This window comes from Paramormyrops kingsleyae, chromosome 15 (genome assembly GCF_048594095.1).
Source record: "Paramormyrops kingsleyae isolate MSU_618 chromosome 15, PKINGS_0.4, whole genome shotgun sequence".
In the NCBI taxonomy this organism is placed as follows: Eukaryota; Metazoa; Chordata; class Actinopteri; order Osteoglossiformes; family Mormyridae; genus Paramormyrops; species Paramormyrops kingsleyae.
The window spans coordinates 14,600,131-14,615,268 of record NC_132811.1 but is presented as its reverse complement, the minus strand read 5'-3'; the positions used below and the strand labels follow the sequence as shown (position 1 = coordinate 14,615,268).

General features: G+C 40.7%; 1 protein-coding gene across 5 annotated transcripts; it reads right to left on the bottom strand.

Annotated features, from left to right (window-relative positions):
- Positions 1–2,820: 2,820 nt before the first annotated feature.
- prrx1b (paired related homeobox 1b) lies at positions 2,821–12,825 on the bottom strand. 5 transcript variants are annotated; one of them, XM_023804677.2, is made up of 5 exons: positions 11,898–12,815; positions 5,874–6,049; positions 5,005–5,186; positions 4,321–4,386; positions 2,821–4,202 (listed from the first exon to the last, which is right to left on the bottom strand). In XM_023804677.2, the coding sequence occupies exons 1-5, from the start codon at positions 12,142–12,144 to the stop codon at positions 4,070–4,072; spliced, it is 804 nt and encodes a 267-aa protein (XP_023660445.1). In that variant the 5' UTR covers positions 12,145–12,815; the 3' UTR covers positions 2,821–4,069. The 5 variants fall into 5 exon arrangements, with proteins under 5 accessions (XP_023660445.1, XP_023660441.1, XP_023660443.1 ...); XM_023804674.2 differs by having other exon boundaries at positions 4,012–4,202; positions 4,325–4,386; positions 11,874–12,825; XM_023804676.2 differs by having other exon boundaries at positions 4,012–4,202; positions 4,325–4,386.
- Positions 12,826–15,138: the final 2,313 nt, after the last annotated feature.

Here is a 15,138-nt window from a genome sequence, read left to right as displayed (position 1 = left end):
TATATATATATATATATATATATATATATATATAATGACCTTCCTTGCCGTCTTGGGATTTCATGAGAACTATTCCTGTTTCAATTTCTGTTACGGTGTGTGAGTGAGTAAAGCCTAGTTGATCCCATCCCTTGAGTGCAGCAGTACACGTTCCTTCATCTTGTTCCTCATGTTTGAGAAACGCTTTTCTTATATTTCTGACGATGTGTCTGCTGCCCTCAGATTGTTTGCAGTACAGATACTGCAGCCCAGACGCACCCCCCCCCCCCCCACACCCCTAGACCTTGAGAGATCACCGTGAGCTGTGAAACATTGACTGTTACAAAAAGCCACCTTCCTCGTTGTTTCTGTTCTGCTTTCCCTTTGTCACGCTGGCCGCCGGTATTAATGTAAACCTGCTTTGGGGATGTTCTGTAGAGCGAGTTTGCGAAAAGCGCTTCTTTTTCCCTCCTCAACTGCAGCTCGGAATATTTTCGGTCTTTCTTTTTTACCACACACTGCTAACAGCTGTGCAATATTTCACTCAGTTCCATCAGCGTTTCTTTTTTTTTCTTCCTTTCTGCTGTTGGATCCAAGGTTGGTCATTAATAAGGTTTCTGTGATCTTATAAATATTTGAGCTTCATCCAAGTGGCTGCCATAGCAAAGAAAGTGGCTTTAGAAAAGAAATAAAGGCAAATAAAATATATATCAAGCACAATTAACCGCTTTTTAAAATCCCATCCAGCTTCTTTGGCTGCCATTGGGGAATTTGAGCTTTATGCATCGTTGCATTAAGGTTGTCCGTAGTATTTTTAGTCTTTTATTAACTGCCTTATTTCTTTTTAAAATGGGTTTAATCTTTTTTTTTTTCTGGAGAACATCTGGAGAACCTGATTCATAATAGGGACGTATAACCATTCTCTTTATTTGTGGCAGTTATTGAACGGCAGGGTTCAGCAATACTTTGTGAAATAATTTCAGGATTAGTTCCTGTGTGCTGTGTGTAAAATGATTTTATTCAGTGCTTTGGAAGTTAAGGCAGTGCGAGCCGAACTGCATATTTAAATAAAAGGATAACGGCGATATTCGCGCCAGCACTGGCGTCTCCTCGTTAATGGGCTCCAGATGTGCGGCTGCAGGGAGCCGCCGGTCCGAGGGGACGCTGTCACGGCTGATGGAGGGCCGTGGCCCCCGGTCACTGGCAGCACACATCTGGAAGCACTTCAGGTCTGCCGGCTCAGTCGTGAAAGGTGAGACTCGGCGCTGGGCGCAGCGCGTCAGGGCTTCTCATCCCTGCTCCTGAAATGATTGCACGCAAACCCCTAACCCCACCCCCCACCCCCCCCCCCCCACAACCACCTCAAACATGCACCGCTGGACTTACCTTTGGATCGTTTTCTCGGAATGCAGTGACCTTGAGATCATTTCATTTCTTCGATATACAGACAGCCGAAGCAAGCTGATCATCAAAAGCTAATTATCGTTGCCACGACTGTCAAACCCGCGACAGACAGAAGTTGCATTTGCAGAATGACGATAATGCAGATGCGTAAGGCGTGGTAAGAAGTGCAGTCAATCGTGAAAGAAATCCAGAAAAAAAACACCTAGTGATTTGGATTGCTGTTCAGCATAAAGCTACTGAAAAGGCCTCAATTGCGTCATATATTTTACATCTTATTTGCGTAAATTAAGTGCCAAAATCATTCATTCTTCAGTAAAAATAGCAATGATATTTGCTTTCAGTAAATAAGGTATTGACTCAAAGTCATCGATACTTTTTCACTGACTGTGGAATATATATTACGGGGGATTAATAATTAGTCTATGACAAGTACAATAATGTAAGGGAAAAGGTGAAGATGGAAATAAATCTATAAATATAATTACATATCATTTTCCTTGGGTTCTTCCTCTGGACACAATTTAGGGAAACATTTATTCAATATACACTCAACAATACACTCAAATGTATCTCCAATGTCTACATATCAATGTACATGTATAAATACATGCACATTATTTTTATGAATGAACCTATTTTTTTCCTTTACTGAGCACATCATTCATCCAGATCAGAGCAGTTTCCGGAGTGAAACCTGATTTGGCATTTCCTTGGGAACGAGGTAATGAAGGGAGAGTGTTCCTGGCCCCAGCGCCCCTGCCGACGCCCAGTCCGTGGGTCAGACGCGGGGGCTCGCACGGGTCAGACGCGGGGGCTCGCACGGGTCAGACGCGAGCGGCAAAACCAAAGAAGTGTCGGCAGAGGGATGCTGTTATGGCAGCGATTAAACTACACTGGGGCACGGGGGCGCCAAAAAAACAAAAACAAGGACTTCCTGCGCATAAAATATTGTTTCCTGCGTAAACACTTAAAAGTTCCGCAGAAATCATTAAACCCCAGCAGAAGGATTTGTGCAACTTTTGTGGGAAAGTCCCTCTTGGCGTAATAAAATCCTTAAGTGGTGTTTGCACAAATTCCTAAACCTGTTAGTTTTCTTTTTTTTGCTTCATCTGCATTACAGAGTCAACTCAAAGTGTCTGCTAGCTGTCAGCGGTCCATGTATAGGGCCCAGGAATACTGTCGGGGGCCTTTTTCACATCAGGGCCTGACATCCCACTTTCCGTGTGCCACCGGAGACAAGCTGGCCGTCTGGCCCGTCTCAGGATGGCGTGACATGAAGCAGATGAAAGGCGAGTGGTACCTTATAAAGTCAAGTCTGGACTCCCTAGTTCTTCTTAGATGCAGTTAGGGAGACTGTTTCATTAGTCCGGTGTAAAGTTTTAAATTGACATTGTTCATTATTTGTCAAATACTGAACTTGAATGCTAGACACGTGGCCACCAGAAAAAAGTGGGAAATTTATTTATGGAAATGTAGATAAATCAGCCATGACTATAAATGAAATGAATCAGTAATGATTACTGCCTAATGACTTTATCAATCAATCATAACTATTTCTTAAATATTAATTCCAAAGAGTTCTTCATTAGCAGGATACATTGCAATGTATTCCCTAGGGGAAATTCATAGTAATGGGATTTTTCCTTAAATATGGAATCACCGTTGCCAGGAATCATCCTGGTGATGATCTTTCAAGAAAGTAACACTTTAGATTTAAACAAAAGTACATCATAGCAACTAATCACCATTTTTCTAAAGAAAATATAACGTTTCTATTATCCTGTTCCATAGTCTGTAAAACCTTATCATCACCTTTTTGAATACGCTCTAAACTTTAGCACATTCCAGTTTGTTGTTTCAACAGCGTTTTATTATTATATAAGATTTTCTGTTACAAATAAAGATAAAATACAAAGAGAAATAGCAACTAGGATTTGGTTTCAAAAGTAATGTTAGCTGGCATTAGTTGAATAGTGTATGTTATATAAATCAAAATGCATTGACGACATTTGCTTGTCAGTGGTATAAAGTGGGAAAATAAAACAAAATCAAACAAAATCAAATAACGATATGAAAAGAATTTTATAACTTCCCAGTGTCTGTCCTGGATGAAGTCCACTTTTAGGTTATTCCAGACCCCTGGGAGTTGCTGCTTCTGTGAGGCAGAGTTTTATCGTTAATTCTTACAGGGTGCTGACAGACGAGACGAAGGGCACTATTGTCCAGACGGAAAACCATGGTGATCCGACTGGATGGTCTTCGGAAGCATCATCAGCATGGACGCTGTCTTCTCAGATGGTGCTCACAATTGGACCGTAAGACTTTCCGTAGCTTTTATCGGGTTGAAGGAAATGATGTCTCACTGCCTTGTCAATGAATTCACTTTTCTTCATCTTAAGCCAATTAAACAAGAAAATTTTACACTGGCTAAATAGGATCTACAAGTGATTTTTGGATTTTCAGACTGAAGCATTCCAAAATTTTTTTCACTTTTGACTCAGTCTTCCTCTAACCCATCGGTTGCTCAATAATACAATACATTCATCAATAACATGATGTCCATCTGGGAGAAGCATCTGCTGTAAATCCCATGGGCTGGCTGGTTACCCGCAGTGGGCCCGTGTGGATCTTCTCGATAAGAATGCCCGAAGGTCCTCCTTGGAGTTCGGGGTTTGCTCATTTGTCCTCAGTTGACTGTGGGCACCTGGTTCAAGCTGTACTCCTTGGCCTTCAGACGGAGGTTGGCGATGCTGTTGGCCATGTTCATCCCCTGGGTGGTGTTGGTGTTGGCACATGTGGGTGGGTAGGTAGCCATAGCGCTGGTATGAAAATAACGACAACCGTCAAATATTTATATGCGACACGTGCAGGTCAACGAGAGCCGCCAGCAAGGCAGCCCTACAAACGATGCAGGTAGGGAAAAAAATGAAAGAGTACTTGCTTTCATTGGGCAGCATTTTCTGTGGAACTGGCATAGCCGCTCCCCCGGGCATTGGATAGCAGCTTAACAACACATAAATTGCAATGCATGTGTTAGGTCTGCACAAGGACTTGCTTTAGTGATTTCACATGCCAGGCATGTTTCTGCTCAAGTGGAAATGAAGAAAAACACAGCATGCGCTCACGCCAGCGGAGGCTTCCAGCTGACTGACTCCATCGCTTTTGCCAGGTTAACAGTGTTGTACGTTTTATTTTTCTTTTGCATAGTATTGCTTTAAATCAAACCAGTGTCAAAAGTGGCACAAAAAATCCTGCCCACGCGATGTTTCCTGTGTTTGTTAGCGTGTATCATGTAGCAGAGAACTCTGAGAAGGTGCGTAAGCATAGCGAGTATCTTAAAGCCAGTTTTCAACACCCACATTCTCAAGGAAATGTATCGACTAACTGCTTATGGTTGTAGTCATCGTGGGACTTTCCATACAGTTTAGTCCCCGACTGCAGGCTTAGCCCAGTTTTTCACAGACGTGAAAACATCTGGTACGAGCGAAAATGTGTGAAAGGTGGACACGAGAAAACAGACGTGATGGAAAGAGAAAAAAGTCACATGTGACAGGAAGATTATGAGACTGTGGGGTGGAATTTGGTTGATGTATGATCAGGAATCGCTTGGTGGGAAATCACCTGTATGGGGAGGCAGTGCCCCAGGACAGGTAATCATTGGGTCGAGGGGCAGGGCGAGGCACGATCGGCTGCTCCACTGCCGTCACGTCCCCGGAGTACGACTTCAGAAGCGAGGCGTTCTTGCTAGCTAGCATCGCCCGCTCGTTCCGGCGAAACTTAGCCCGCCTGTTCTGGAACCACACCTGGAAACCACAGGGAATTCCAGAATCAGCAATCCCAAAGCTACTGCTCCACTGAAGTCCTCTCTGAATTAATCTCAATCATATTCATGCAACAAAAAATGCCATATTCTCCTGTGGATCTCCTCAGTTTATGCTCTTCAAAAACAAGACGGCAGTGTAGTGAGACACGGTGTTCAATCACGTTACACGCAACAGAAAAACAGCCGATTGTAGGCAGTCCAGCTAAATAAAATCCTTTTTATTAAAGCGAATCCAGTCGGTTCCTCCGGAGGCATAATGTCCTGTAACGTAATGTCCCAGGAATGAACAGTCTGAACAGTCTTTCTATCAAAGGCTATGCAATGCTCTGGTAAGTATTAATTGCAGATGTGTGTGTGCGTGTGTGTTTGTGTGTTTTTTAACTAGGCATAATCCCGATGCAAAACATTCCTATGGCAACATAAAAGGACGGGCAAACATCCAAAGCCCGGAAACTTTACAGTTAAGTCTTGTCAGAAGGAATGGATTGAGATTTAAATAAAGAGTGTTGGTGGTTAACGCATTATTGCATCTACATTAATTAAACATCATAATCTGCTTTAAAATATTCTGCAGAAGTGTTCATTAAATCCTATTAGACGCTCTGTGCTAAGACGTGACCGGCATGTAACAGTGGTAGACCTGGGGATGCGGGGCGGGGGGGGCTACCTGAACACGGGCCTCCGTGAGGTTCACCCTCCGTGCCAGATCTTCCCTGACAAAGGCATCGGGGTAGTGCGTCCTCTCGAAGACCCTCTCCAGGGCCTGCAGCTGGCTGCTGTTGAAGGTGGTTCTGTTCCTGCGCTGTTTCCTCTTCTTCTTCTCCTCTGCATTCAGCTGCTCATCTGTGGGCATGCACACAGAAACACACACACACGCACACACACACAAACACATGCATGCGGGGACAAGACACACGTGCAACACACACACACAGACCACAAGCTGAAATGAATGCGAGGTTGCGGAGTCACGCTTTGTTGCACAGGCCGATGAAGCAGGCAAAACTGAAGCGTACCCCCCCCCCCTCTCTTGGCACTGTCCTGCCTGCCTATCTGGTTACTGATCAGGGGTGTTTTATCCTCCCCCCCCCCCACCCAGATACCCTCCCTACCAACATTACCATATCTCAGGGAAGGTCCTGGGCTCCTCTTTCACAAATGTTACTGCAGTGCCAAATGTCATGTTCTCTGGTTGTGTGCATCTTTGACTGTCTCGTCCTTTAAAGCTATCAGTGATCAAGTCGTAGTATAGCTGAGTTATGTTTATCCCTGCCACTATTTGGTAGTAAGGAACCCACATCAGGATATATCAAAACATTGCTGGCTTTATGGCTGTGGTCATCTGATCATCACCCCCTCTACTCTAGGATTAACCTACTAGTTTCATTTGAAAATGTTCTTTTGACCGACGAGCTTAGAAGTGAGTTAACTAGCATATCAGGATCAATAGCTGGAAATATAATATCACATCATTGAACTGTGGGGCCTTGAGTCCACGATATCCCAGAAACCAAGAGGAAGGTCTGAGTAGGAGCTTTTGCGAGCCTTTTGGGAAAAAAGCAGCTCAGAGTTCTATGTCTGCTCATGTTTGGCCCACGGCTTTTAGTTTTCGCTTTTAAAATGCATTTTTATGATCAACCAAACCATAGTTTGACCACTGGTGGCCATGGAAAGCTGGAAGCTACACGTTCATTTGAACAAAAGTCTAACATTTAAATTAATATCAAAACAAGCATGTTAATGTTTTATTACATAGGCTGATAGGGCAAACCCAAAAGAGGAAAAAAGATAATAAAATTTTTTAACATGTTTTTTAGTTTCAGGAGAACCATATTAAAACATGTGTGAATTACTAATGCTATACAACTATGCGTGAAATCTCAAAAAAAAAAAAAGTATACTAAAGCATCAATTCATTAATCAGTTATTATGTGTGACCAAAACATGCCTGTCACACACACAAGAAAATATCATAAATCCAATTGGCCGTAATGTTACATAAACTTGCAAAATCACCACCTGAATTTTACCAGTTTTTTTCAGGAGTGAGAATCACTCCAGTCTACGGTAAACACACAAGTCAGCTGTCAGGCCTGAAAACAGAAGCACTTTCATCGTAGTTCTTCTCGGTAATAGGCCGTAATATTGAAGTCCGGACACAGACTGAGCCAGGAATCTTGTGGAACGCATCGGTCTTGAACGGCATTTGCAGGTAAACGCTCCGCTGCTAACAGAGCCGTGCTTCATCCTTGTTATCTGCACGGTCACTTTCTCGACCGCAAAACAAGCTGCACTCCCTGAGGTCTGATTCCCACATAGTGACATGGGCGTATGCAGAAGAACAAATTATATGTAATTAGCCATCGAAGGTAATTACTTTTACTGCCTTCTTTACAAACCCGCCTGCATACTGTACACCTCCGTGTGTGACAGAATTCTCTGGTTAGACCTGCCGTGGGCAGCGTGAGGGACCCCGCCTAGCTTTTACTTCTTATTCCTCTTCAACCACACGACTGTGAGGCCTAATGTGTCTGACCCACCACTGCTCAAAACACCAAACTTACAGAAGTACACCTATCATATAAATGATCAAGTATATTATACACATCTATATACACAATACATGTATAATGTTAATATATATTATTAGGAGAAAGATATTTAGAAATACAAATAAATGTGAAGAGATATTGATTTTTGTGGCCATATCTATTTGATATTCTGTCAATTTTTATATCCCTGAATGACACAATAATAGTTTCAAACACAATGTGAAATGAATTGAAACCAATTGGTGTATTTGAATTAATTTCTGTTTTATTTTTAAAAAACGCAACCTGCTACAAAAGGTCAAAGTGAAACATTTTTTCCTGTGTTGTGGCCTACACCTAGCTACACCTTGTTTACAGTATGTGAATGATACATATTTCTGGTGCGAGGTAAGCATCCTGGGATTGGATTGCGGTCACCGCGACAATAAGTGGTTAATCAGTAACTGGAAACGCGCACGGGCATTCGGACTATTATTAATATAGATACCTGGTGGAGTGAGTATTATTGTAGCATAGGCCATGGAACGGTTCTAATACATTTGTCTGGCTTATCAAACGTATTTTGAGTGCATTGCCTTTTCATATCTTGTACGGTTGACGGCGTTATAAAAAGGGAAATATAGGCTAACCGTAATTGTTTTACATACTAACCATCAGAAGACATACGAGCTATTTTAAAATCCGTACAATTTCTCTGTTTGGGCATCCGCCCGTACTGTATTATTGTTCGCGGTATTATTTGTACGTGGAAACGACGAGTTTCTATGCGAAAGGGAGTGTTAGATGTCTGTTTTTTCATGGGACACGATGGACGTCCCAAGGACAGCGGATATATCCCCATAGAGGCATTTTCCTGTGAAGTCTGGTGGCACAGCACCATAATAGATACTTTTATTGTGCACATTAATCACTACACCAAAGCAAATGAAAATCTGCTGACAGACTAAATAGATGCGAACTTTTTTTTTTCTTTTGTCACAAAAGTTAAATAAATGGCAACGGAGGACATGGTACCTCTTCTGGATGGAGTTAATGTCTACTTTCTATGATAGGGCCTATTATTCATGCGACGTTTCCTTTTCATTTATTCCTGTTTTTAGTTGTTCTTTAATTGTGTATTAATGTACGGGCAGTTGTGCTAGATGCCTTTAAGGCACTTTCACTGGAAATGTGGTAAACTCGCTTTTAAATACTATAAAAAATAATAATAGAAAAATATTACGGCCTCCTTCCATTACATATTACGTTAGATTAAATTAAATCCAACGGGATTCACAACGTGTTTGCAGCGGGAAATAAACGGGCCTAGATGGAGCGCAAAGCGAGCTGTAAGTCACTGACACCTTGTCATTATCGCATTAATTAGCCTACGCGGTGTTTTTTTTCTTTTTAGGTTAATTAGTACCCGCATCTGCTGCCCACGTCAGTGGTGGTAAGTTGGGTGTCGTGTATGCTTCGATATTTCACTTTAAATTTATAATCTTTTGCGCGATATAATACCGGTCTCACGTTGTAACTTTCACCTTCATCTCCCGTCTTTCACGATTTCTGTTTCAGACGAATTGAACTTGTGAGAGGACCTTTGAAAGCCTTAGGACCTACAGTATAAATATTCCCAAATCAATTATAAATATACTTAAATGGACCTACCTTTAGTCAAGTATACACTGAGGCGAATACCGTGGTTAAGCTTTTCTGGTATAGGCTACGTTCTGCGCTTTTAAAAGCCATGTACAGTAGGCCTATCTTGTTTTATCACGTTGCAACTACCGTAGACTGTCTATGAAAGCAGAAAGGCCTTTAAAATATATTTAGAAAAATTAAACTAGAAAGTGAATCTTTTAAAAATGAACTTAAAATAAATTACTTTTTGTGAAGTAATACATAGCCTATCATTCTTTACCTGTATATCCTGTGTCGAGTCCAAAACTTACCCTTCAACAAAACCAAAAATTAGTAGAACTGGAGAATATATTTGAATATAAATGTCCATACTGTAGCTCCATATTAGTAAACACATCTGTGAAAACTTAATATGTATGCCCATGTATTTTAATTCATATTTCCCATATAACTACATTACAAACTAGTCAGGGCTCTCTAAAATGGACCGTTAGATTTAAATATTACATTAACCGCTGTTTAATTTCATTTTTCAATTATTAGATTGTATTACAGATTTTAACTTCCGATGTAAACACAAGGAAAACAAATACGGACAGCTGATGGAATATTTAATTAGGCTATTTGTTTATATGACCCTATGTATTTATGATCATGTCTCCTATAATTAACCTGTAATTAACGCAATTAAACGATAACAAATCACTACACAGAAACGTTATGTCATCAGCGTAGATAAAATATTTGCGGTTGAATTTCATGGTGCATTTAGCCTATATCTTAAATATTATAACCGCCTGCAATAATGTAGTTTTTCCTATTATAAATTAAAATGGATGATTGTATTGTGTCCCAGTAATGCTCCATCGCTACCTTTCTTATAGGCCTATGATAGCCCAATTGTGGTTATTTTGGTATTAATATAAGTTCTCAGCATATTGCATTTAAAAATTTTCCCATCTAATATATTCGAACAATATATCCTTCGCAAATAATATTTATGCATAGATTACAAAGCAGTCTTATGTGTTCGAATGTTAATTGAGCTATTGTATATGATATAACACGCGTAATAATTGGTTAGCCTATTTCGACATAAATGTCTTCATAAAGACATCAAAGCCGTTTAAATTAACTTAAAACACCCACAGGCGGAATTTTCTGTTATGCAAATCGAAATTATATTCAAGTTTTCCTTGTACATAACATATAATCGTTTTTTTAAAGTCCCTGTATATGTCTCCGGTTTTCTTTCAGTTAGGAGTTGCTGATTGATTTAGGAACCTTTTATTTTTAGGAGTCTGATGCGACAACCGGCGATGTTATATTCACGGGTAAAGAGAAATGTGCGCCAGCGAGAACTAGCCTAAGTGATGTTTTATGTCCATTGTCGGTACAGGTCATCTGTTCCATGTGCGTTACCGATAAAACTAAACATATCTTCAGCTGTTTAAATTAACAGTAGTTTAGGATAAATGAAACGACATAATTACACATCTCTTAGGCCATACTCTTCGTATACGATCTCCTGTCAGAAGTAATCATAAAAAGCATGTCCGTTCTAATTTGTACTTTACGGTGAAATTTAATAAAGGCGTTTTAACGTACACTGATATTTATACTGTATGAATAACGGGAGAACTAAGGATGTACCGCCATTGTGTTTGCACTTAAATTTAACCTAGCAATTTCATACACCGTATATTACTGCTGCTGACAGAAAATGTGCAACGCCACCCCTAAAACTGACAAAACCTGCTGCGATCCGAATGATTAAAAGGACAACTGCTTAGATTGTTTATACGGCGAAATCACAGCATTAATATCATGGATTGCATAAACTCCATGTTTCAAGGAAAGGATGCCACGAACGCCTAATTTCGCATCGATTTGGTATAATTAAGCAATATCTTTAGAACTTTACGCAACACTCAAGAGTACGTTTACTCCTTTTTAAAAACGTCTCGAGACGCTTTTACAGTTTGACGGAATGTATTTTCGATATCTTCACTGTATCACTTGTAGACCTTTACATTTTGTACACGTTACTGTACACACCGCACAAAATGTAGTGAACGTATTCGCAGATTATACTACGATTGGCATGAAGATGTTTATGGAAATGTATATTTTGTAACCAGTTTACATGTGCTTTGTTGGAACGGTCTCATACTGGGTTGCTTCTGAACGCAATGGTATTCGGAGGCAATCCTGTGGCCACATAGCCTATTAGTGTCCTACAAAACACCAAAATGAACATGACACGATCGTGTTTACCCGTACCTTTGGTTAAAATTTGAAAACTCCTCTCTTCCCGAACAACAGAGAACTTGTGCAGAAATAAATCACGCAATCGTCCGCGATTTTCCTTCGTGTTTGATTTACTACACAATGTCAGAACCGCCGGCGCCAAATGGTTGACATATATGTGCTAATGTGACAATCCTTTGCGTTAAAGTGTTAATCACAACTGTGGCCCCAAGAGTACATACCACGGGAGCTCACTTCGCACTTACTCTCCTGCTGCGTGGTGTCGCTGCCGCTGGTCAGCCCCGGCGATTCCAGCATACTCCTCCCAGTCTCCGCCGCACTTTCGTCCGCCTGCGCCCCAACCATCTCCCCTGCTTCCTCCAGATCCAACAGGTGGCTTACTGAGAAGTTCTTTTTAGCCTGTAGATTTTCCAGATTCGCTGTAATCGGACTCTCCAAGCGGCTGGATATCGTAGCTTGTCTGTCCATTACATGTGCATAACTAGAAGTCATGACGCAAATAGAATACGGAATAGTAAAGAAAATAATAGCAGCCCAGCCAAGTTATTCCTCGCATTCAGACAAAAAATACCTATAATGGCGCCAAACCAATCAACAAGAACCCCTTTTGTCACAAAGCACAGCGTCCACAATTGTATAGATCCGCTAGGACTGACGTTTCTCAGCTTTGAAGAGGCTTTGTTGAACTTTCAAAACGGGAGACGCGTAGCAGGAACCAAAAGGTTTTTTCCCCTTTATTTAGGTCTTATTTGCCGCAGAGATTTTCTGGAGAAGGGATGTCACACCACAGACGCTGTCCACTCTTCTAAAACCGAATAGCTCACCATTTGCTCGGCACCATCCACCCTGAAGACTTCTGAGAAGGTTTTCTTCTCAACGCTGTTGACTCACGACTCATGAATGGCTGGAGGTTTGCAGCGGAGAAGATGATGTCTAACAGATGCGCGTGTGAGTAAGCTCTCAGTTTACGCTCAGAGGAGGAAGGCTGAAAAGGGACTGCTTTTGGAAAGAGTCCTTCACTGAGATGGTTTTAAGAGACTCTGGCACTTCAAACGACACGAACTGGCAGGCAGAGGAAGCCTGAACGCTGAATAAATGAGAATCTAAGACCCCTGGGAGGGAAGATCGTCCTAATAGGAGCCTGTAATTACGTGGCAATGCTTTTGTGAAGTTCCTGACGTTTTACAGAGCCACTTTCCATCACAAGCCACCCCTCCCTTTCACACAGTACGGAACATACCACCACCAATACAGAAACACCCTAATTAAAGAATTTAAGGACCCTTGGCAGCCGGACGGAGGACCCCAGAAGTCTCGTAAGGGAGACCTTATATCCATCCACTGTTATGCCTATTTAATCAGGACGGCTCGCTGTAGGTTATTTCCAACAGCTATTTAAATTGAGGATTGTTTCCCTCTCCTTACCCCATATTAATTTACGTGTAATAAAAATAATTTTGGCTTAAATGAAGATCTTTATCTAATTTATGTACAGTGTGGCGGCCATGAGGATTTCCGAATTATTTGTGTTGTAAGAAGTGTTGCGGAATAATGAGAGAATTGTGAAAACTTTTCGATTAAACAGCGAGTAAAGATTACTTTTTAAAATGATTCATGTGATGTCTGAAATTAATCAAACCCGAAATTAACCCTGACGGCACATCGAGAAAAGTGGCATTAAACTTTTAAATACAGTTCTGCCGACTATTTAACTTTACGAAATTTCTATAAGCAAGTCGCTATCAGAAACATATATGCATTTTAAGCGTTTCTTTTAGTACAAATCATTTTGGAATATTTTATGAGCCAACGATTAGGTTGCTTCGGGAGAGGGTCTTGACAGGAGAGAAAGGGTCCATAGGTTCAAAGAAAAGAAGTCAGTGCTCCAAGCCGCCACGGAGAGCCCATACCTCCCAGCCCCCGATCTGGGAAAAGAACACTTGATGCCATCAAAGGGACGTAGATTGAAACCAGATGTTCTTCGCTCGTTCTTTCCATGCATTTAATTAAGGCGCTGGGATAGAGCAGCATTTTAACATCATTAGTTCGCCAGAACCCTTTTCGCCTCTACCGTAAGAGTCCACGTTGGAGCCAAAGCAATACTGTCGTCTGTATTCTTGTTAGAACTCACAATCTCTGCATAAAGCCACCGTTTTCAAATTTAGGCTATTTCTATACGCTAATACACACGTGACACGGAAACACAGGTCGAATAACAATACAGGAGGCGCAATAATCTATCTATCTATCTATCTATCTATCTATCTATCTATCTATCTATCTATCTATATCTAATGTTTATAGATGCTTTGATTATCAAAGCCTAAAGTAAACTGCAGCGAAACACTGGACATGAATAATATGCAATAAAGGAAAATGAGTCACAATTGCCTTTATCAAACTTATTACTGGACTAAATCACTCCTCCAATAATTTCCCCTTTCTGCCAAAAATAATATACCGGTAATAGAATTATTACTACAAGTACCTATACGAACTACTAACAAAAACAGTTGTAATTCATTACTAAATGAAAACAAATAAAGGTCGCTTATATTGTTTTTAATCTTCCAAACACTACTCATCAAACCACAAACACTTGATTTAAAGATCATTAGCGGTTAATTAATTTCATACAAAGCTTTGTATATACTTCGTGTCCTTTAATTCAGTGCAGATTGATTTGAACTTGGAATACCACAGACAGTTTGTAGTTAACGTTCATTGACCATATTGATGCCAGTAAAGTTAGCTGCTGTAAAGACGGCATTTCGTGAATCTTCATAGTACGAATAAGAAACCTTACGGTTTTTGGGTATTTAATTTGGGCCGTTGGTTTAATAAACAATACTGAGCTTCAACATCGCTAGATCGATATGTATATATATCTATATATAGGCCTATGTACGCTGAATAAAATGTGCTTTGCATTATAATTCAAGGTTAGCACTGAAATCTGTTAATTAAAAAAAATAAACCCACTAGATCAATGCTTTACGTTAATCAGCACCAAGGTTCACTGGACAGCACAGATCCGCTGGGCGATGACCGGCAATTGTGTGACATCAGTACATATAACCTATACATCACTTGATGAATTCTACATTAATCTAAAATATATTTCTTTAATGACTGCTTGTACTACTGGTAGACGTGAAATCGAAGTTGTTTATATTAGCTCGGTATATATAGCCTACTGCATCATTAATGTTGTATACGTAGCATGTATACAGGAGCCATATATGTACAGTCATGAATCCCGCCCACCCTACTTGCACTGTTTTGTGTTTTTGCACTTTTTTAAACTATTGCGAATACTTCCCTTTGTCACTTGCTGTCTACATGTCGCACTATAATCTTGGGATAATACTATCTCGTGCTACTGTATAGGCTACTTGTATATCGATGGTATGTCAATAAAGCCCACTTGAGTTGACTAGTCGGTAGTCAATACAATGACTATTACGGAACTCTGTCGTTTTGAAT